Consider the following 24,371-nt stretch of genomic DNA (forward strand, 5'->3'; position numbering starts at 1 on the left):
CCACGAAGTTTATATTTAGGTGCGAAATTGATATTTATATTGATATATGTATTGATCGGTGACCAAACCCCGAAAGAGTTTAAAGAAGCTATATGCATTTATATGCATTTTCTCCAGTTATTAAATGTCTCAATTAGCATGATACCATCGGCAATATGGACATTTTGCATACCTAGGTATATTTTAAAATGATTAATCTAAAACGAATATGCCTCAGAAGTCAGAACTTGATTACGGTGGATTTTTTTTAAACGTTCCTTACTTTACATAAGACTATCGTACCTAATATAGGTGTCTGCTATCTGATCAATTCCACCTGCTACCTTTGTAAATTTAAAAGCTTGATTAAATAAAACGCCAATTGCAAATACAGACTTAAAACCTATTCAAATCATTGGTGATCATATTTGAAAACGCATGCCTATAACAACCGATTGTCTGTTTGCTTTCAAGACTGGCGACATATTTTCCCTTTTGTCATAATTGGCATGCTTATAACATACAGCTGTATAATGTATATTTAGTCCTGCTGGAATCACAATCAACGTTTTAGTTTTTAATCACGTTTATAGTGTTATATAATTTAATAACGTTTATAATTCATAATGTTTTATTTTCGTTTCCTATTTGTAACACATGTGCAATATTTGTCGTGGAACGCTTTGAATGGCAGCTCATGACAATAGCACCCATGTATGGTTATCAGCTTTAGATAATTTGCAGCTATTATCTTCTTTCCGACGACCATCGATACGACTGTTGCCACGCACGACACAATTATTCTAGCACATGTTGCCACTATAAACCATGTTACGCTATTGGTAGGCTCGGCGTTGCGCAGCCAGCCGTTTCGCACTCTGGCTCTGTGAGTCGCTTTTTCATTGTCGAAAAGACGCCGGCGCGAACAGAGACAGTCGATTGCTCTTCACGCCAGCAGGAGAGCCTCTGGGAACACGTTGCGTAAAAGACGCTGAGGAACGATCGGTAATGGCTTGGTACAGCTGACGCTTGTGGGTCGGTCTTAGCCGCGCGGGCGTAACAGACAGGATATAGGACCTGAGCAGTGCGTCGATGTTCACGGGTGCGTGGTCTTGGCGGACGCCGGTCACCACGAAAGGAAGATTGAGCAGCTTTCACGCACCGACTATTTATATTAGATGGATGACTACTAATGGGAAGTGTATGACAGGGTGTCATCACATTAGAGCCACTAGCCAGGGTAGAACAAGCATCGCTTCAGAAGTTTTGTATTGCTGGCCCCAGTGAGTAAAAAGTTACATTCTTGATTCTGCTGAAATTCCTATGAATTGAGAATACTAAAGTCAATTTTCCTGCTTGCGTATTTTTCCAAAACAATGATGGTGAAGTCCTCCAGAGCATAGATTGCTCCGGTTAGCTATGTGAAGCATAGTACGAATAGCTCTCTACGTGAGCGATAATTGATGTTGTTTCGCCTGTCAGACGTCAAATGCCATTGTTCGTCGCGCCGCGTTGCAGTCCCGTCTTTACACCGTGTAACCCGTCATCTTCGCGGTTTGAATCTGTGCGCAAGGCCGTGGTGGGTCGGACGCACTCCCAGTGAGCCGTTAGTGCACGGGGAGGCGTGCACAGCTGAGACGAGGGGCGCCGTCGAGGAGTCCATAGGGCGCCGTGGCGGCTCAAACCGGTCTCATAGGTGATAACAAACTGAAATTTCCGGCGTGGTCAGTGCTGCCGTAACTGAGCAGAAATTGCGGTGTCATTTGTCCACAGCTGAACAAAGGGCACGAAGCTAAGTTTGCGGAAGATCCGAGAACCCAACCCAACCGTTATCACTATCACACCCTTGGCCATGAGACGGCAATGGACGCATGGCGGCTGCGAGAATACTGCGCCGCACGTCTCTGGTGTAATGCGGCACAGCCTACCTATGCTCTCTTTTCTTCCGAGTGAAACTGGTGGCGGGCAACGCCCACCTTGGTTCCCATTTTCACTTCAGCAAGAGGTTCGTCAGCTAATGAGGTAAATGCATCCTATCTTTTGAAGGTGGAGTGACTGCGTCCCATGGCATGACACGTCACCTATGTACACCCAATCTCCCTTCCCGAAGGACTGCGTCATTGCATCCTCATTAGCGCACTGCACAGCACAGAACGTGCCGCTTGAGCGTGACGTGCGCCATAGGCTGTCAGGATTTGGGACACATCAGTTATTCATCACCTCTGTAGATTACGGGCTTAGAACAACATAAATATAACAAGCGTTTTTGTGAAATATTTATTTAAAATTATATTGACGCGTAACATATATTGATAACTGAACCGTTTATGAAACTTACCGTTAGCCGAAACTAAACTTACGACATAGACCTCTGTATACATGTATACAGAGGTCTATGCTTACGAGTATGCTCGTAAGCAGGCGGCACCAACCGAAATGCCATTTATTTTTTAAGTCGAATGAAAGGTTTACTTGATTTGATTTACTTATCAATGGAGATACTTAGGTAGGTAGGTGACCTACACTAAGCCGTCTGGTGTCTTTATTCTGCTAATCAATTCTGTTTAGACTTCATTACGTTTAGTGAGTGTTTAAAGTCCGATTTTTTTAAGGCCTGTCTGATCACTTAAAGTGCACAAGTAAGTAAGACACAAATCGAGCTATTGCAATGAACGGAGAGTCAATGAATAGTGACATAGAAAAGCTTTACGGCCTTGCGTGGCATGGCATCAAGGCAGTTGATGGAATTTTTTAACGCTTTGAGCTAGTTCCTGGCTAAATAAACCGAACGTTCATATATGTAGAAACGCAAACAACCGGAACCATACAACATATACATCAACACAACATCTAAAGGTTTATCCAACGTTTGAGTAGGTATCCAGCCACCATTTAATTCTTTCGCACCTCGCTATCGCATTTGCTTGACGTGACCGGCCTCTTCCAGGCCTCTTGTAGATCCCAGCATCACACAAGTATCATATAGACTGCACTAGTGAGGCCATTAGGCACGGCAAGTTATATATCCATGGAGCCGAGGAGCATCGGACCGGGGACAGGGAGATATGAGCTGAAGACCCGGCGGGCTCCGCTGAGACCCGGGCCGAGCCGGGGATTCATGTGCGGCCTCCCGCCCGACTATTTGTACCGTCGGCTCTAATCTGTTTACTGTAGCCGGGGTGGGCGTCGGAGGCACAGTGCCAAGGTCTCTCGCTCGACCCTGCAGCTGCATTGTGCCGGCCCTCTCTGGAACAAAAGCCGGACAGACGGCTGGTGTCCACCGCTGCCGCTGAGCCGGGCCGGGACGAGCCCCTTCTGTGCGGCGCGGCGGCCAGACAGCCGTGACCGGTGGGACGCGGCCGGTCGGCCTACATCGGCTGTCGTGACCCGACCCGCCGCAGAGAGAGGGGAGAGGCACGGAGAGTCGAGAGTCACGGCTGTCACAGCAGCCGGCGCGGGCCGTGGCGCGTCACTCGGCTGGACACCCTGACACACTGACCTGGGAGGGCCGGCCGGCCGGCGCACCGGCGCCGGCTGCTGGGGCGGATCAAACGCGAGACGGTAACGCACCGGTCCGCCGTCACTCACATTGAATGAACGACCCAGTCCAAATCAACTTCAACACCCTCTTCAAGCACAGCTGAGATAACTGTTGGTTCCCTTGCTCGAGCTTTGCCTTTGGATGAAAATCCGCCAAGCAAAAATATCATTGGCTCATAACAGCATTCCCTCGTCAGACTGGCTCTCCAGAACTCCACTGATCTTGCATTCATCCGGGGAAGTAGCAGCGACACCGTGCCTTTGCTGTTTATCTCTGGTGTTATTTTCCTGTGCACCGCTGCAGTTTCCAGACTCCATTGCGATAGTTTCCTGTGCTATGCTGCAGTCTCCGGTCCCTGCTGCATGGCCTGCCCTCGACATCCACATGAGCCATCTTTCTGTGCTACATTGTAGTCTCCTGGCTTATCTCACATCTGCGCTAGTGAGCTGATAATCAGCTATCGGTTTTCCTTTTACTTCAAAGTGTTGTCCCGAGTGGATTATTGATTAATTGTGATAGGTATGGTGCAAGGACAAGCAATTGCCAGCAGCTCAGTATATACCTAACTCCTGCCTAGAAGTTACTACATGCTAGAGGTCTATCAGATGCACAAACCCCATGGACTGGATATATGTAATTGGACGCTGCACAAGCACATACATACGCCTGGCCGATAATGTGCAGTGTTCCGGGCCAGTGTGCCTACGATACAATGCAATCTGACCGACGCCCGCCATCCCCGGTTATCTCCGGACTGAGGAGCGAAAGTACTGCGATGCGCCTGGTCACGGCTCAGTGGCGCCGAGACGTCAGCTGACCCGTTTATAGTCACCGTCACCAGCCACCAGCCTGTCCGGGAAGAGGCACAGCCGGTCCTCTCGCTCGACCGACTCCGACTCCTCCCCCGGAGAGAGTCAGTGACTCGGAACCGGGCGCCCCAATTCAGCAGCAGCGAGACAGAGGGACGATTAGTTAGCTCTCAGATACGGCCGGACGATGGCCTCCGAGCTTAAATCGGCACACCCACCGGACGGCTGATGTCGTCACGCTTATGTGCCGCATTATTTCTGCGCAATTATCTGCCATAAACTATCTTCAGGAATGAAGTAACAACGCTCTGATATATTGCCATTCTGTTGTTAATACTTTATGCATCGCTGCATGAGCTTAACTAGGTGAGGGCGAGCTGCTATTGGCATGACATTATTCTATGATTATCACTCAAGCTAATGTACTGAAGCCACTTTACATTACTAATGGATTGTCGAAACTCTGAAAGTGATGCCGAGACTGCTTTTCATGGTTCGCTGGCTGTCGTGTGAAGTGTTCCCTAATTTAGAGCTGTGCGAGTACGCTTTGTGTTCACTGTTAAATTAACGTTTAATGAGTCTTTAAGCGAAAATCCACCAACGTACTCTACACATTGTTCGGAAAGTTAATTAAAGCCAGGTAAGACGTTATGGTTTTTGGGCATGTCACTTCATTCTCAATTAGTAAGCGTGCTTATGACATACATTATTTGAAACTGCCTAACTGGTATTGTATTTCCGTTTACACAAGGCTGGGGCTACGTAATTGAAGAACGTTCTCATATTCATTTAAAACCATGAAGTGACGAAAAATTGCTTTACTTGCGCTTTTAATGCACCTCTTAAGCGTGTTACCTGAAAAATATAGCACACAAATATAAGGACCAAATTATATCGGCTCGTCCTAGATACATTTTTTTTTTCTTGGCCATCGTATCTATCTGGGCTTGAGCCTTGGGCTTGAGCCTTGAGCCTCGTACGTTCTTGTGAAAATTTTGGTATCACCGCCAACTGTGAGTTCCTCGCATCAGCAGATGGTCTCTTGCCTATGGCTCTCCATCCGTGCGGCCTGCAGGACCGGTCAGGCGACACCCCAGCTCCATGTGACCTTGGTGCAGACTCCAGACTGGGAGTCACGTGACCTCGGTACCCGTTGACCGATTCGTATTCGGTACTGAGCTTGTTGTCACTTGCCCAAGTGTCATCAGAATTGGCAAACTGCACTGCGCCGCCGCATTTCACACTGCAATCTACCCGTAAAGTCAGAGTCCGTCCTGCGCCCGAACGAATCACCAGAAACGTTCCGCAAATTCAGCGGCTTCCTCATGCTGACAGAACTCCAAAAATTACCGCTAAAAGCATACCAGTAAGCTGTTCAATGCACGCCGTGTCGGGAAAACCATCTCAGATATTATAGGGAGACCGGGCGCAGCGAATGCCGGAACAAACAAAAGGGAAAGCCGAGGAAAGCATCCGGCTGAGGTGTCACAGCAGCGTTCCGCTCCGGCAACGCGTCCATTGTTGGTGCGTCACGACCGTTACGTGACGGTCTGCCGTGACTGTGGCACGTGTCTGACGTCCGGCCGACTGATGTTACGGTGACTGATGAGGCCGCCACTGACTGACTGGTGTGACGCCGCAGGCGAGGATGCCGGTACCTGGCGCCGCTGCTGCTGCTGGCCGCCGTGTCAACGGTGACTGCCATCGACCTGGTGGACGTCGGAGAAGCCGGCAGAGTCGTCATCGACTCGGGTAAGTCATCAACCTTCCTGTTCGTCGGACTCCGTAGGGCTGGTGGAATTGGAGATGAATCAGTGGCGAAGGAGTGAAAGGGTCAACCGCTTCACGCCCGTTGTGATGCATTTATTCTCACGGCCTTGTCGGTATTCTCCCAGCATGACATGTGTGCGGTGTGATGGTTTGCTCCAATGCGCCGTGTGCGTCCCTGGGTCGGCTGTGCCCAATGTAGTTTTTGGTCAGCATGACCGGCCAAAGCAATGCGCATATGCATGCCTCAAGTGTCACTGGCTGCCACAATGATTTCGCTCGTCTGTGATTGTGAGATATGTCCACTGACCGAAATGGCCGGTCACAGCGGCCTGGCCACGGCCACAGGCTACCGTCACTCGGGCATGTCCGTGTAATCGACCAGAGAAAATATCTGTCACCGCGTCACCGCGCTCCACAATGTATTCAAACTTCAAAACATGAAAACCCCGATTGATGAAACATCTGCCGGTAGATCGCCGCTGGACATCTCAACTCAGCTGTCTCACATTTTATAATTATATTTTGTAACTTTATTTAAAAGACGTACCGTTAAAAATCAAATTAATCTACCACCACAAGCAGAGACACTACTCGTACCTACATTGCAAACACAAATTAGGTATAAGTGCATTTAGGGTTAAGAATGACGTCGACTCTCTTGCTTGACCCTCTGCAGCTGTCTGACCATTGGAACGTGCTCTCCCCGCAGGCAAGTCTGTGCGGCTGCACAAGCGGCAGGCGGTGCGCACCGGGCCGCTCCGGCCGGCCGTCGAGATCCCGCCGATCCCGGCCGGGCCGCGGTTCACCATGCCGCACATCTCGTTCCGCGAGCTCTCCCGGGACGTGGCCGACGCCGTGGCCGCCGTCGACCAGCGCTTCGACGTCATCGAGCCGGCCATCTACAACAGCGGTACGTCAAAGAGGGGTTGGGTCGTCTGTACCTCAACGGTGGGCCTCAGCATAGGGTCCCATGGCGGGGTGAGTTTTAGCGACGGTCATGTAGAGGGGATGGTGGGTCAAAGCCATTATGATCTGCCGGAGGCTGACATCCGGCGTCTTTTTCTCAAACTTTTTTTTGCAATCCATGTTGTGCAGTGAAATAACCGTAAGCCGTGAGCCGTAATGAATAACAAGGAGTTTATGAGGAAAGACGTTAGTGGCGAAGGTGAGCTCGCACATAACGGTGGCTAAGCACGCACCTGACATTAGGCGCAAAGACCCGAACGTGTTTCAAAATATTGGTGATGTATCACACATCAAGTACATGTCGTCTAAATTGCCATCCATCTGCGTCCGTCGGATGCACTTATTGGAAAGTGAATACAATTGAAATCGTGGGTAAGATACACTGTGGGTAAGATTACACAGCAGCTCCACTGTAGCGATGCACGAAACCGATCGATTTCCGAACAATAACAGCTTCGACGGCCGATTAAGTTATCATCGGTCTCACCACCACACCACAGAACAATCAGTTCTCGTTATATATCGACACAACGTCCAATGGTGCGTGGGCCTCCCATTGTTCGGATTTCAGTGTGAAAACGCCCGCCATGAAGCGGGCCGTAAAATTGATGGTCTCGACTCCGGCTGGTGGGAGGTCGGGGGGGGGGGGAGAGGGAGTGCCCGCGCTCCGGGCCCAGACACTCGAAACCTGGCTCTCTTGGCCCGGCGGCACCGGTAGGCGGGCGCCGACACCGTGCGATTTGGGGTGAGCCATGAGATGTTTTATTTAGTAGGCGGCATGCGTTCGGAGATTCCTCCCAAGGCCGTCACCATGCTGACGGCCTGATGATGACGGGTGGTGACTGTCGTTTCAGTACGCTTTTCAGTTCAGCATTCAGCACATGACTGAACATTAATTTTTATATTTTTCATAGCAGTTGTACCTTGATCAAATGGCATCGTCTTTCTATGGACGGTTCGTTGCAACAGAAGCGCATCTCACATCTGTCAGGTCGCATGTTGTTATAATTTCGTTTTTAATCCATAATGGGATTCCAAAAACAAGAATAAAAAAAGTGTTTACCATCATCATCATCACCAAGTTTATTAAACAAAAAATACGGGCTGAACTTGTACAAAATATAAGACAGACGCAAAAGCAAAAGCTTAACTCAAAGCGCCTAGTCTGAATGTCATACATAAACAAATGTTAACACGGCTGCGGCCGCCGCCACGGCACAGCTCATCAGCAGTTGAAGTCGCCGCTCGCCCGCCGTTCCTCTCCGGAGATCGAAACAGAAGCTACAGGCCGAGGAAAAGGTGAAAGGTGAAAATAGTAAAAAAAAAGGTGAAAAAAGAAAAAAGGTGAAAAATTTACACTGGAGTGAATCTCTTTGATGCAATTAAGAAGTTTTGAAAATTTAGGGCCACTGCCATACCGTCACTGCTGTTGAGATCGCTGCCGTAAATTAGAATGTCATGTTGCTGCTTTGCGGAGAGTCGTCTAAAGTCTGTTTTTAATGTTTGTGATAGATTGTTAAAAAGATCGTTACGTTCGGATGTAAATTTTGAGCAATGGAAGATGAAATGATCGGTGTTTTCATTGTCATTCCCGCAATCACATTTTGGTGAGTCCACTTTTTGAATTGTGAAGAGATGGGCATTTAAGTGAGACATATTCATACGAAGCCTGGAGTGGAGAGTGTTGCCTGCTTTGGAACCAATTTTGTAAAATTTCGGTGGATCTGGAGCCCCCAGCTGCTGACGTATGTCCTTTTTGAAGTGGTTGTGTGAGAGTTGCTGGATGTCATGTCTTAATATGTTCCATTGTCTAGTTGTGGTTGGTAAAAATGATCTTTTATAGGATGAAGTGTGGATGGGAGATGTGGTGTGCGCAGTTGCGTTTCTGAGACTTCTGTCCGTGTCTTGTGCTCTGGTGTTTGGAAGTAAAGCTGCAATGTAGTCCGGAAGGTTTTCTGTTGTGCTGATTTTGTGGTAGAGTGTCAGTCTGTGTATCTGTCGTCTTGTTGTCAGTCTGTCCCATCCTAATTCTCCCAAGAGTTTGTCGTTTGGTGTTCTAAAAAGTCCTCCTGTAACAAGTCTGGCAGCCCTATTCTGTAGCGTCTCTAATTTTGTCGAGTCCTGTATAGTAATGTGTCCATCGTAAATCGTGTCGCAATAGTCAAAGTGCGGTCGTATGTAGGTTTTGTATATTTGGTCCAATATTGTTCTTGGTATGAATTTTGCAATCGGGTACAGGGGACTAAGAGAAACATTTACCTTGCGACAGATCGTTTTAATGTGTTGTTTGAACCGGAGATCTTTTGAGAAGGTTATTCCAAGGTGTGTGTGACTATCGTGGACAGGGATAGGGTCGTCTCCAAATTTGAGGATGGGTTGCTGGTAATTGGATTTGTGAGAGAAAGTTTGCTGGACCGTTTTTGTAGTGTTGAAAGTTATTGCCCATTTTTTACCATATTCGAAAACCTTATTTAAGTCGTTTTGAAGTGAAAGTTGCGCTGCCTGAAAATTATCATTTTTGTATGATGCGTATATAGAGGTATCATCTGCAAAAAGTAATATGTTTTGTTGAGTTTGAGTTGATAATTGATTTAGATACATGAGCGCAAGCAATGGCCCCAAAACGGATCCCTGAGGGCAGCCGGAATTTATTGTCGAAGTGGTCGAAAATGTATTGCCTATCTTAACGCGTTGCTTCCTGTCTTTTAAATATGATGTAAACCATTCCAAAAGTGTTCCTGTGATACCGAATTCATGTTTACATTTGAAAAGTAGTCCTTTATGCCAAATTTTATCGAAATACTTTGATATGTCAAGATATATTGCAGTAAAGTCTTCTTTTTGGTCTAATGCTTTGTACAGGTTATGTGTCAGGTAAAGAAGTTGATGTTGAGTGCTATGGTGTGGGCACTGACTGGCACCGTTCTGTGAACTATGCTGTGAACACTATGCTATTCTGTGAACACCATGCCTGTCCAGCTAGTTCACAGAACGGTGCCAGTCAGTGCCCACTTATAAGCTAATGTCAGCAACGTTGAGCTGGACAGAGAAACCTGCACAGTCATCCGTCTATCATCAAAAACCTTCCATGATGTAACTACTCTAGCATTGCCGGCACTGCCACCGCAGTCACGAACCTGAGCATTGTCTGCGGAATGATAGCGGTATACGTGAGAGGACGGGCGGGTCAGGCGCCCGTGCGGTTTGAGGGGGGGGGGGCGTTAGGTGCTTGGGGAGGATCCGGTCTGCGATGGTCGTTGGAACGTCCCGCTCTTGGCAGCGGCGCCGCCACGCTTTTATGAGCACTACGTACACCCGCATGCAGGTTAGTGGTAGGCTCAGGCACGACACCCAGGGTGGGATGAAAATTTTCCCAAGTTCCAAGGTGCCTATTTATAACATCACCAAAACCTGAAAACTCTCCGGATTCGTCACACTGATTGTCGAGAAGTCAACATTTTCATTAAAAATAATACAAAATGAGTAAAACGAATGATCTAATAAACACCCAGCTGACCAAGGGAAAGACGGCTGTCCCTGCCGTCCCTCCCTTGGCTTCGAACCGATTGCAGTCTGCAGAATGATGTATGTAGTTACAGTTGCACTTACACTGCAGTGGCGCAGCCAGGGGGGGGGGGTCAGAGGGTCAGCTGACCCCCCCCCCCCGAAATTTCTGTCAGGGGCCCGCTCTGGGATAGCGAAGAGAGAGAGAGAGAGAGAGAGAGAGAGAGAGAGAGAGAGAGAGAGAGAGAGAGAGAGAGAGAGAGAGAGAGAGAGAGAGAGAGAGAGAGAGAGAGAGAGAGAGAGAGAGAGTGAGAGAGAGAGGGAGAGGGAGGGAGGAGAGAGGTCCTAATCTAATCGGACGAGCCCGCTTCGAGAAATGCCTACTGGGACACCACGGGTGAGGGTCCATGGGCCCCAGGTAGATGGAGCCCGAGCCCCGGGTAGATGGGGCCCGGGCCCGCGGGTGGATGGAGCCCGGGCCTCCGGGAGAACGGGCCCGGGCCCCGGGTAGATGGAGCCCGGCCCCCGGGTGGACGGGGCCCGGGCCCCGGGTGGACGGAGCCCGGGCCCCGGGTGGACGGAGCCCGGGCCCCGGGTGGATTGAGCCCGGGCCCCGGGTGGATTGGACCCGGGCCCCCGGAAGAACAGGGCCCGGGCCCCCGGGAGAACGGGGCCCGGGCCCCGGGTGAACGGAGCCCGGACCCCCGGTGGATGGGCCCGGGCCCGGGAGAACGGGCCCGGGCCCCGGGTGGATGGAGCCCCGGGGCCCGGGCCCCCGGGTGGACGGGGCCCGGGCCCCCGGTTGGATTGGACCCGGGCCCCGTTCTCCCGAGGCCCGGGCAGTGGCGGCGGAAGGTAATTTTGGATGGGGGTGCAAAGTTTTCTCGAGGGGCCCCTCTGGAAGTTTTGGGCCCCCCTTCAGTTTTTTGTGTGATTATTAATGATTTATGAAAGACGAAGATTTTGGAAAACTATCCCCACACACACAAGTTCTGTAAAAGGTTTGAAATTGCAGTGTACCTACCTGTCTCAAATAATGAAAGCATAAAGAAGCAAATGCCGCTAGTTTTTTATCAGTTAATCTTTTAGTCTAGCCACCACCCGCAGCGTCTCAAACCACTTTTCTGGATCCGCAGTGGACCATTGAGGGCCCTACGAGACCGTTCCAAGAAGGCCGTGTTTAGAATCCCCTTGGAAACCGACCACATCCACCAGAGACCACTCCTCCAGAGACCTACACGACTCCCCAGACTGAATGAGCCCTCCGATCAGGGTCGGTCCCTTTAAAGTTGCTGAAAGGTTTCAGAAGGCAGTATAGGCTCGAAAGCCTTTTGAGGGCTCTCAGAAACCGGCATCGGACCAAAAAAAAAAAAAAAATGCATAGAGGCCCTCCAAAGCCGGGATGGAGGCCACAGGAGCCGATGTTTAGCCTAAAGAGCCGGTATGGAGGACTGAATAGAGGAAAGGGGTCTCAGTGGGGCCTTCAGGGGCAAGCGTTTGAGCCCCAAAGGTATGTGTGGAGTCTTAGAGGCAGGTAGACCCCTAGGGTATGCACGAGGTCCCAGGAGCTCGCGTGTGAGCCCTAATATTCGGCTGGCGGCTACTAGAACCAGCATGGGGATTCTTAGAAGCCGCTTAGACCCATATTTCATGGGTCATGAGTCCCAAGAGTCGATGTAGGGGCCATAAAAGCCGGTGTAGAGCCCATGGCCCCATAAGTTCCGACATTGAGACTCTCAGAGGCCGGCGACGGGGCAACAAGAGCAGATAAAGTGCCTCAATAAGCCGACATGGGGCCTGAGAATCAGTGTGGAATTCCAGGAGCCTGCGTGAGCTCTCAGAGACCTTTGTATTTCGTAAGACCCCAAAGGTCGTTGGATCCTCTGAATCTGAACTCTGCGGGGCCCTCTGAGGCCAGCATGTCTCCTGGCATCTGCCTGCGTTGAGTTGAAACCCTTCGAGGCCGTCGTAGGGTTCTTCAGAGGCCAGCGTTGGCCCTTGAAGCCTTCATTGAGCCGCCCTAGAAGCCGTCAAGAGGGCCCTCAGAGGTCCGCATCGCCCCTGGAGCCTGCCTGCGTCGAGGCCCTCAGAGGCCGTCGTGGGGCCCTCAGACGCCAGTGTTGGTCTTTTGAGCTTGCGTTGGGTCTTAGAGATCATCGTGAGGGCCCAGAGAGGTTGTCGTCAGGGCCCTCAGCTCCTCAGGGACCGTCCTGGGGTCCTCAGAAGTTGTTGTGAGGGCCCTTAGAAGCCTTCGAGAGGATCATCAGAGGTCGTCATGAGGGTCCTTGGCCATATTGAGGGTCTTCATGGGCCCTCAGATACCTTTGCAGGGCTCTCAGAGGCCTTGGTAAGACCGCTAGAGGCCATCGTTGTTAGGGCCCTCAATAGACCGTTGCAGAGCCCTCAGATGCCAGCATAGCCCCTGCAGCCTGGTTGTGTTGGGGCCCTCGGAGGTCGTCGCTGGGCCGTCTGAAGCCAAATGGGCCCTCAGACTTGACTTGGGTCTAGGGCCGTCACGACGGCCCTCAGAGACCGTCGTAGAGGCCCTGAGAGGCCAGTGGGGCCCCTGGAGTCCTGTGGGACCCTCAGCAGTCGTCATGAGGGCCCTCAGTGGTCGTTATAGGGCCCCAGGGGACAGAGTTCGTCGTGAGAGCCCTCAGAGATCATCGTAAGGACCCTCAGACGCCGTCATAGGGGCCCTCAGAGGCCAGCGTGGCCCCTGGAATCTCCTTGGGGCCCTGGAGTCTCTGTGGGACCCTCAGCGGTCGTCATGAGGGCCCTTAGTGGCTGTAGTAGGGCCCCAGGGGACAAAGCCCTCAGGTGGGAGCCCTCAGAGATCGTCATAAAAGGGCCCTCTGAGGCCGTCGTGGGGGCCCTCAGATGCCGCGTGGAGCACCAAACGCGGCTCGGGACACTTCTAGTCGGTGTGGGGGCCCCAAAGACTAAGCATGGGGCGCTCCTGACCATATTGGACATCCCGGATGATTCCACATCAGTGTTCGCTTCCCGATCACTGGTTTTCAAGAGAAAATGTATTGGATGGTGCGACGGGCCCCTTGTACGAATTTTGGGGGTGCAAAAAGATATGTTTGCACCCCCATGTTTTTCGATGGGGGTGCAGCTGCACCCCCTGCACCCCCTATTCCGCCGCCACTGGGCCCGGGTACACCACGCTCGGCGCTTGCTCGGCGCGGTGCATTCCCATGGTTGAGCCAAGCCGCCAAGCTTCCTAGTTGTTATGGCAACAAGAGCGTACCTTATTTTTTTAGCAGTACAAAATGAAATGTAATTTTGGTATGTCAAAACTGGTCAAAACAAACTGAAGTTTGGTGATTTTTTCAATTAAAAAACTTTTCAAAAAAACGTAATTAAAAACTTTTTTAAATAAATTAACTATTTTTCACATTTTGAGCAGTACGTACTGTACGTAGTGGATTTCCAAGTCAAAAATTGCACTACGTACAGTGTACGTACTGTACGTAGTGGTGGCGGCGCCCCTGGCTCTTGGCACCACCCCACACGTGAGAGGGGCGTTGTATGGCCGTGCGGCCAGCCTTGGCGGGTCGGCCCACTCTCTGTTACTCGGGGGATAACAGACTATCGAGTCGCGGAACATATAACGGGTTAATGCTCCGTTTAACGTATTACACCTGTGTGCGGCTCTGCAGCCGCGGGCATCCAAGTTACTTCATCTCGAACAAACGTGCAATTCAAGGCCCAGTGGGCGTCGCCCTCACTGATCCAAATTGTTATTTCCCTTAAACGAGACATTGAATTCGTCCCATGGAGCATGCCTGTTCCTTATTTATGTCTACAGCCGAATTGCCTGCTTGTAGTGAATGCACGAGTTAGTGCGCCAATAAACTAGTTACGTGCAGCATTTCAATGAACTTGCTCGTGACTTGAGCGGAAAGCTTAATCGACCAATGGCACGTTTAGGCCAGCGGCAATGTTGTCCAACTCATCGCGGTGTTGTTTTCCTTCGCCCGACTATTCAGTTCGTGCCGTTGGTTGCAAGTGGCCGGCTCTCGGGCGTTATTGACGGCTCTCGGGCCGCGGTGACGGCTCTGGAGGCGCGGTGACGGCGCCCCGCCGGGAACATCTGCGGTCGGTCCGGCGGCTCAGCGGTACTTTCACCGTCCCCGGCGGCTCGTCTCCGAGCTGAGCCGGCGGGCTGTCGGGCCGGCGACAGCCGTCCCGTGGGGATTCGCGCCCCCAGATTCCGCCGCCCCACCACACTGTTTGTCAGACGGACAGACTGCGGTCCAGCCACGGTCCGGCGCGGCGGTAACGGGCGGCTGGCGCGGCTGGTCCCAGCAGCACGGCCGGCCAGCGGCTGGGGGACAGCGCGGCCGGCCAGCGGCTGGGGGACAGCGCGGCCGGCCAGCGGCTGGGGGACAGCGCGGCCGGCCAGCGGCTGGGGGACAGCGCGGCCGGTCAGCGGCTGGGGGACAGCACGGCCGGTCAGCGGCTGGGGGACAGCGCGGCCGGTCAGCGGCTGGGGGACAGCACGGCCGGTCAGCGGCTGGGGGACAGCGCGGCCGGTCAGCGGCTGGGGGACAGCGCGGCCGGTCAGCGGCTGGGGGACAGCGCGGCCGGTCAGCGGCTGGGGGACAGCACGGCCGGTCAGCGGCTGGGGGACAGCGCGGCCGGCCAGCGGCTGGGGGACAGCGCGGCCGGTCAGCGGCTGGGCCGAGCAGCACGGCCGGCCAGCGGCTGGGGGACAGCACGGCCGGCCAGCGGCTGGGGGACAGCGCGGCCGGTCAGCGGCTGGGGGACAGCGCGGCCGAACCCCGCTCGGAGGCAGACGGGCTCATCTGCCGAGCAGCAGCCCTGGCCGCCGCGCCGTGTCGGCAGCAAGGCCGCCCGGACCGGCTCCCGAGCCGTCTGCGGACTGCCGACTGCCGGCGGGGTGGCTGAGCGCGGCTGGCGGCTCGGCTCGGCCGGCACCCTCCGCCGCCGCTGGGATCGGACGCGCCGCGATCACGGCGGCCCCGCGCGCCGTGCCGCAACTGGGTTACAGCCGCTGCACGGCCGATACCAACACAATTATTTGGAGCGTCGGTTGCACAACGCGGGGGCGGCGGCGCGGCGGCGTCCCGGCCGGCCGACTGAGCGCGGACGGTGATTCCCGACCTTGGCCGGCACCGATTACCGCCATGGAGAGCCATTCGGTATCGCCGGACGTCAGGAGCCACTTAGCTGGCAGCGCTGCAGGCGGCAGCGGCTGTCGTCGCTACCCACAGAGCGGTCCTTTGCCGCGCCCCGTGTGGCCAAATCAGGGCATCTGCTCTGATTTGATGATCTCGGAGATATGAAAATTGCTCGGCGCTACCAGACACGGGGTCGGAGATTCGGACGTGTACTCGGGCCGTGGGAACTGGGAGGGGCGGTCAGCGCAGAATGCAAATGACCGGGACCTGCTGGCCAGCGTCTCAATGGACCCCGGTGACCTGTTTTAATCACATATAACCATTGCCAGCTGCCGGAGAGGCTCCTGCTGACCCCATAACTCAGCACCCGAGCCCGCGCGCCTCTAATTGCGATATAAAACCAGGGTAACCCGCCCGTATCAGTAAGGTGAGCTCTCGCACCTGGGCCGCGCGGGCCGTGGGAGACGGGGCGGCGCCTCCCCGAGGGCTGGCCAGCTCTGATACTGCTGATATGCCCCATTTCAGCCCAGATTTGCAATGCATGTATGGCGGTGGCCTAATTATTCATCTGGACCAGTCGAGGCTCAGTATATGTAAAGCCAGGACCAAATCTAATAATAAACTTTTACGACAGGAGCTCGCCCATACCATGCTTTTCAGAACAAAGGCCTCTAGTTTCCCTTGGCGTTAGTTTCTTGCACGACTCTCCCTAACGAACTTTCACACCATCTCTGGGTCGTTGACATTCTTGGGCATGCATCGTTTCTTGAGCGTTCGCTATGTGCCCTCACCGCAGACTAGCGCGATGGGTGGTCGTCGGCTCTCCGCGGGCTCACGGTCTCTCTTCCGCGAGATTGGCTCTCCTCCCCACCGACTGCGCCGAGTGCCTCTCTCTGACGTTGGTCCCCAATCCCATCCCGCCGTCGCCGACTACGCCGAGCGGTGCTCCCCGAGGGTGGCATCCATCCCCTCCCCGCCGACTGCGCCGGGTTTGGCTGGCTCTACTCCGCTGGAGTGGTGCCCCTCCCCCCCCCGCCGACTGCGCCGGGTCATGACCCGTCGCTGTGTGCCCGTTTCCAGGATCGCGGCTGGTGCCCGGAACGCCCGCCTGGTTCATGGCTGCCTCGCACAAGATCAAGGTGGTCGCCAAGAACATCTCCCGCATCGCCTACATCGCCGAGGAGGCCACCAAACACCTCGCCGAAAAGTAAGTCAAGATCTAGAAGCATTTCCGATCGGGTCTCCTTATCCAGTATTTGATTGTTAAAGGGACCCTCCCACCTTAACATTAGATTTGAGTTGAGATAGCCAAATTGGTGGCCATGGCCTGAAAATACCGGTTTGGGCACTCACAACATCGAAAAATGCTTTAATTCGGAGATATCGAATTTCAAACTTGCAGTTTTCGGATTCTAAGGGGCTAATGCATTGGTATGCCCCCTTAGAATTTGTGACGTCAGCGGAGAACTAACGATTTTAAATCTTTTACTAAAACGTTTGGTAGCACGCGGTGGTATATGCTGCTTTGCGCGCAACAAATGCCGCACTTTCAAATAAAGTCGCTAGGAACAGCGGAGATCCCAAAAAGTAAACAAAAGTAAAAGTCTAATATCTTGAAAACCGGTGAATATTTTTTCGATGAAATTTGGTAGATATTCGTTTTTGCTCTTTCTGAACCGAGCGACATCACTTTCATGCCAATTCATTAACTTTTTTTGAAGGTGGGAGGGTCCCTTTAATTGGCAAAAGCAGCCATATCCGTAAAAAGATGAGATATCGAAAACTTAGATAAAGAACCTAAATATAACCAACACAAACAATAACGAGGAAAGATTATAAGATGTGACTCAAATTTCTGTATTGACCCGTTTACGTTTCGAGTTCCACAATTTGTACGGTACCGGTATCAATACCTCCTTCCGTACCTAAAAAAAGCAAAGCAATTAAGCATGGCGCAAATGCTTACAAAAAATGATCGGCGAAATGCGAAGACGTCCCTTTAGTTGAACTTGCAGCTAGAAGGTTCAGAAGACCGACATCTTACATAGGTACTTAAGTACCGTCGGGAGCTTGCCATCGAGTAGGCACTCAGCCAACCATTTGTTCCTCGCTCTGGTGCGATTTATGTGTGGCGGCTCCACATGACGCTATTTTCAGTCAGCGTGCACGGTGGGCCCTTTGTTGACACCAGCTGCCTCTGTATGACCCCACGGTGGGATAGTGCGGGAGCCAGCCAGCAGCCTAAACTATCGCAGAAGACAAATGGACCCATTCGCTGTCTGTGCGATCCGACAGCATCAGAGGGGTACGCACAACTGCACAAAGACCGGCATTGAGTTGCGAAATATTTCCGATCACAATTATTCGTCTGTCCCAATTTTGGCCAGTGCCAACTTCATAAAATCGCCCTGGGTTCATAGATTCATTAGATGGGTCAGATGTGCAATCAAGCGTACTCCTAAATTAGGTACGTGAGAACTGAGAATCGAGTGTGCTAATCTGGCAATTTGGACTAATAGGATTTCCATTTTCGTCCACCAGCGAAAAATATTTATATACCTATGTATAATATTGCTCCGTACTTTCACCGATGAAGCTAAACCGTATAACTATGTTTGTCATTATCGCGCACAATCGCGTTATCTTTTATAGTTTCAGAGGTCAATACTCCTTGCCATCACTATTCAAATAATATTGATCACACGATCGGTCACTACATGTTAGATTCGCGATCCCTACATGTTTGCCTGTTTGGCCGATTCAGAATAATTCCATGATTGTAGTTCTTTTGGAGATAGATTCGGACGTGTCTAGGAGAATAAGTTAAGCACCGTCACATTAGTTGTGTCCTAATAATTAAACTCTCAAAATTGAGCCAGTTCCGTTGACTGTTGTCGTATGACCCATTTGTAGCTGGAAGTCGTGTCGCCCCACACTCCCGGCGCCGCCTCCGTAATAGTCACATCTCGGCCGGTCGTGTCAGTGGCGGCGGGATGACCAGTTCAATGTCACGCGCTGACCTCCGCCGCACTGCCCCAGATGTCGACTCCCCTAATGAGAGTGTCCGGTCGGCCTCTGCCCCTGGCACGGTCGACCTGCCGACTGCCGAGGCACCGGCCAATGTGACGTAACACCGCCCGGCCCTCGTACCCAGAGAGCACCACCCTGCATCCGCGCGCTCTTGCAGACGCGGCTTTCTTCGATTTGGCGGCCTTGGAGCGGCGCTCGGCCATTGTGGCGATTGCGGCGCAGCGCGGCCGTGACATGGCACGCCCCGGGCGGCGGGACCCGGCGGGACCCGGCGGGCGGGCGGGCGCGTCAGGGGGCTCCCGCCCTGCCGGCTTGCCCCGCCCGCCCCGCCCGCGCCTTCCATTGAGAAACGGTCCTGAAGGCAGCCGGCGTAGTGCAGAGATGATTTATACGGCCTCTGCAGCGGTAATGGAGGACACTCCTCTCCCGGCCGGCTGGGTCAGTGGGCCGAGCCGGCCACAGCTGTCGGCCGCGCCGGCGCACGTTTCGTAAATGGACCGGCCGGCGCCGGGCGCCAGATGTTGGTTCGCGGCGACATTGCCCCAGCGCGACAGGCGCGCAATGACGACGCTGGCCACTCGCTGCCACTACCCTTGAGCCGGAATTCGCAACGCTGTACGGCGGTCCGCAGTTCGACAACAGATTGCCACCGCCGTGGCCTTGATGTCGCCGAGACTGGGCGAGCCTCTCCCGCCGCAGTGTGGCGGACAAAGCCGACAGCAGGTGACAGCCGGTGGCTGCCACCCGGCTGGATGCCGTCTCAGAGCCGACTACCGTCCGGGCGGTGGTCAGATGCCGGCCTCAGGGCTCCGGTAAGCTCCCGGCTGCGTCGGATGCCTTCGACAGCGCGGTCTCGAGTGATGAGACGGCCGCCTCCTTGGCCGCGGATTTATTCTCAGACGACAGCCATCAGTCCCCCACCGAGCAGCGCGACTCGCGACAGTGGCAACAGTAAACACCTTGAAAAACGTTTGACTGAATAACAATGCTCCAACAAGCTAATTTTGTAAGCAAGAAGTCTCTGCTTGCTTCCAAATAGCCACCGAAATTGAATGAATATCGCCGAATTTGGTTGCTGCTGTTCTAAATATCGTGCGGCCGTCTCCAATCTCCAACAGCATCGCCGAAATACAATGCGGACACGCCGAAACCGGGCGTCTTTTGCTGCTGCGCCGAAATTAAATGCTCTAATGCCGATCACCGCTATAAACGGCCGACATGCAATGCTATACTGATACATAGCCTTGCGGTATGTCTACAAAGAATCCGCTAGGTCTAAAATGGACGCGCACGTACCGAAATAAACTGACAAAAGGTGTAGATCCGAGCATCTTTAACTTTTTATATGTAATTTTAAGTTTGATTGTGACACTTTGCTTCATGTTTTCTAATGTTTGACGATTATTTTACTACCTATAAAACACAATAGAAAAAATGAAAATTCAACGGCTTCAACCGTTGAACCGTTGAATCAAACTTTGAGTTACATAACATAACATTGAGTTACATTTGAGTTGAGTTATTAAAAGCAAACGATGCTCGGATCTATCGTGGATCGCACTTAACATACAATTGGTTGCAATAAACTGCTAAACGTCATTTTCAAAGTGGCGAAATGGCACTTCTCTATTCCACATGTAGGCAGGTATATACCGAGCCCGCTGAGCACGAGCAATGTGCCGTGATCCACGGTCCCCTCTGTCCTGGCGGGCCGTCCGTGACATCACGTGCTGGCCAACGGTAGTGTCCCGGTGTACCCGAGGACAGCCGAGTAGGATGTATGTACCGGTCGGCCTCGTCTCGCCGCCGCACAGCCATCTCTTCATCTCCAGCGGCGGTCACGTCCACTCATGACACCTTCTTGCGTCCAGCGATCTCATGGCTCCGCCTCTCTCACCGAAGGGGAGCTTCGTCAGCTCGTAACAGCCCCGCCATACCCCGCGGAGTGCGGATGATCGGCTCTCTTAGCCCCCCTCCCCCCTCCCCGCCGCCGGCGGGGGCCGCGGTGTCGGCTGACGGACGGCGCCGTTAGCCGGAGACGTCCCCCGGCCGTTTTTGCCGCCGCGCCGCGCCGCGCTCGCCGTGTTTTGCCGCCGCTCAGAGTTTGTCTCCGCTTACCGAGCCGTGTCAGGTATTCGGGCCGCGAGCTGCCGGCGCCCCAGCCGCGACCTGTGCACCTTGAGCGCGCGCCGCCGACCGATCTGGGACGGCGGGAGCGCTCTGACCTCGACACCGCCAGGTCGACCCGCCGCGCCGCCGTAAATACGAGCACCAACTGCAGAGCTGTTGATGTAATTTGGCCTCTCGGAGGCGCGGCTAAATAGCGGCGAGTTGAGCCTGCTCAGCCCCGGGCGGCCCCAAAGGAAAGCTCCGGTGGGAGCTGGGTCGTAAACGGACAGCAGCTCTGGCGAATCAGCCGAGATGGCAGAAAACACGAAAGCAATGTGACTGGAGCACGGTAGCCTTTCCAGACTGCAAATACAGCAAGTGACAGGCATTTCAAGGAGGTAGGTACAACACAATAACACATATACCTACTATGCATTTCCGACCCCATGAGACCCTGTTTTTCGGCGATAATTTCTCCAGTTTTTGTCCAATTAGCTTGAAATTTTGGCATACGGTATTTCAGCTCAAGCGCCAATTTTCGCTAATATGGTCTCTTAACAAAATATCAAAATTTAGAGCACTTGTCGTTGGCTCGTAATGTTAATCAGTTTTTGCACCCGGATAGAGGCTCGCTCGCTGCCGCACCGGATTGGATAGGAGCGCTGGCCAATCACGTTACGCTGGGCCCAACTTGACTCCGCCCACTGGCCGTGACTGCGATGGGTCTATGCCGTTTCAGTCGGCGTCAGCACCGCAGAGAGGTCGCAGCAGGACCGCATACTGGAGACAAATGGAGCTGGCAAAGTTGTTTCGGGACGGAAGCCCAAAAATTATCCGTTCGAGGGCAGTGGTGTCCTCTTCTCCATATTTTGATATCTTAACGTCGAACCAGCTCATAATATTCATAATGATCAGATTCCAGTTTTACCAACAGAAAAATAGCCGCCTGCTGGATTTTTTTTTTTTGCGCAGACTGCTTCAGATACGGAGCGTAAAAGGCAAAGCCCTATCTGCTTACGTGCCCATCGCGTTACGCTCCGTATGCAAAGCGGTCTTAAGGCGAAAATTTCCGGCAGGCGGCTATTTTTCTGTTGGTAAAACTGGCCTCAGAATCAAGGTAGGATCAATTAGACCGATACGGCCGTAAAAGAAAAGACAGTTGAACTCTTGGACTCTGGGCAATTATTTACGCCGGGGTTGCACCTATATCTCATCGTCAGGTTGGGTCAGGTCACTATACCCGATTACCTATGAGATCATGCGTAAGCCTCCACATGACCCAAAAATATTGATATGTTTGGCAGCTTCAGTGAATGTTTCTGAGGAAGGCGCAGAAAGCAACAAAGTAGAATGAAGACTAATGTCGCGGGCGCGGCCGATTGCCTGGGGCATCACTCAAGCGAGACGACCGTATTCGTGATTCGTAAAGCGGTGCGGGGCGCCGGGTGGAGCAGAAGCGTGATGTGTCGTGTGATAGAATTGTCATTTATCGCTGTGTGTGTGTAATATTGTTAAGACGTGCACAAAAAGAAATAGGAAGGTGGCAGGCGAAGGTTGAGCACTATACGAGAACGGTCATTAAGAAACACATTCTTTTTTTGCAATTTAGACGTAGTCGTAGTCTGACCTGATGCATAATTTTACGCAATCATTTGAAATCAACAGCGTCTTTTATATGCGTTTTCAGAAGCCCCGAATCTTGTGTGGAATCATATATTTTTGTGACTAAACAGGGTGTACCTGCATTTGTGATAAATACAAAGTCAAGGGCTTCAGCTAGTGCGTTACTTATGCGCGCTTTTTATTTTTGCTCATTCGATGAAGTTACGGCTGCAACGACAACTGCACGGCAGCTACGCTCCATGCGAGCCGCCCCGGTGCGGCAGCCACCGCCGCCCGCTCCACGCAGCCGACTGACCGGCCAAGGTCACCGCCCCGTCCGCCGGGAAGGCGGAGCTTAATGGTCACGTGTTTGTGACGTCACGCGTACGCACGGATAGCCTCTACTCCACTGACGGATTTACGGAGCCGATTTTAACATTACGAGGCAACGACAAGTACCCTTAAATTTAAAATTTTGTTAAGAGACCATATTGACGAAAATTGGCGCTTGAGCTGAAATGTGCACTGTGAAAAGTTGAAGCAAATTGGACAAATATTAAATAAATTATCGCCAAAAAACAGGGTCTCATGGGGTCTGAAATGCATAGTAAATACACCAAAGAAACAGTCCATATGATCTCACTCTGATGATATATGACACTGACACTCCTGTCATTCAGTTACATAATTATTTATCCCGTCCCGTCCTGTTTCGGGGGAGGGAATTCCCGCATCCCCTGGGTCACTCTCGTACTCACTGTGCCCTGTCGTCCATCGCTGGAGAGACGGAGATCAAGAGATGGCTGTCCGTCGACGGGGGCAAGGCCGGCCGGTACATCCTATGGCTGTCCTCGGGTCAGCTGCCGTCGGTCAGCGCGTGATGATACGGACGGCCCCGGCCTGACGGACAGAGCGAGCCTCACGGCACGGTGGTCGCAGGGCTCTGCACTCTGCAGTATGGCGGAGCACGGAGGAAGCAGGACGATCACTGTGTGAAGCCGGTACTGCTGCGCTGGGCTGAAAAAAGAAATATCCAAAGCGCACCATTGCAATTGTATTGGTTCGTATCACGCATTCAATTTTGTTATATAATTCGCGTAACAAAATTTAATTCAATTTTTATGGCCGAAGATGGTGCACAATCGAGGGCATGATTAACAAATATGGGTTGGTTGCACCATTATGTTGCATCAAGTGTTTGCATCGCGCGATCCGAAAGACGGTGATAATTTTTTAATGACATGGCTCGCCGACCATTATTCTACGGTGTGAGACTTTTTACAATTGTCGATAAGTAAAAATAAATACACAAGAGTACCGTTTCACCTTACGTCGTGGCTGCTCTCATATGCATGTGCAGAATTAATGACGTGCGAGGCGTGAATCGGACCAGCTGTAACCTTGTCAGAGGAAGAAACATGGGTAGATGAGATAGTGAACTCAGCAGGGGGCATGACACCGGATAATTTACTGCCCGGTCACAAGCGGCGCTGGATCCCATAGCGCATCTGATTGCAGAATAATGGTCCTCATTGAAATCGCCTCTGTGACCTCAACGCCGGCATATGAGCCCGTTCGTTCTGCGGCCAGGCAATGTCATCAATAAAAGACTACGTTGAAGTTTAATAAAAAGGGAAACTTTTCAACTGTTCATGATCAAGATAAAATGTAAAGACTTTAAATGTAAGCTTTCCGTTCGCTTCAGTGAATCAATCAATTTGAGAAGAGAGCCAAAATCTCTAATTTATATGACATAAATGAAGAAGTGGGGTCGATAAGAGGAAAATAAAAATGAACTAATGTCGTAGGATTATTATGCATATACAAACGAATGACACATATGATATCTGGCCATACCTGTAATCTATGTAATAAAATTCCGTCCTGTGCCTCTGCTGGTTGTTCTAT

At 52.2% G+C, this 24,371-nt stretch overlaps 1 protein-coding gene across 2 annotated transcripts in view; it reads left to right on the forward strand.

Annotated features, from left to right (window-relative positions):
- LOC122387564 overlaps nucleotides 1-24,371 on the forward strand; it is a 63,180-nt gene that overhangs the window by 1,139 nt on the left and 37,670 nt on the right. For both annotated transcript variants that reach the window (XM_043377886.1, XM_043377885.1), the window contains exons 2-4: nucleotides 5,972-6,081; nucleotides 6,809-7,009; nucleotides 16,803-16,929. In XM_043377886.1, coding sequence (XP_043233821.1) covers nucleotides 5,972-6,081; nucleotides 6,809-7,009; nucleotides 16,803-16,929 — 438 coding nt within the window. The remainder of the gene's footprint in view (nucleotides 1-5,971; nucleotides 6,082-6,808; nucleotides 7,010-16,802; nucleotides 16,930-24,371) is intronic.

This window comes from Amphibalanus amphitrite, unplaced genomic scaffold (assembly GCF_019059575.1).
Source record: "Amphibalanus amphitrite isolate SeventyFive unplaced genomic scaffold, NRLGWU_Aamphi_draft 000289F_arrow, whole genome shotgun sequence".
NCBI classification, from domain to species: Eukaryota; Metazoa; Arthropoda; class Thecostraca; order Balanomorpha; family Balanidae; genus Amphibalanus; species Amphibalanus amphitrite.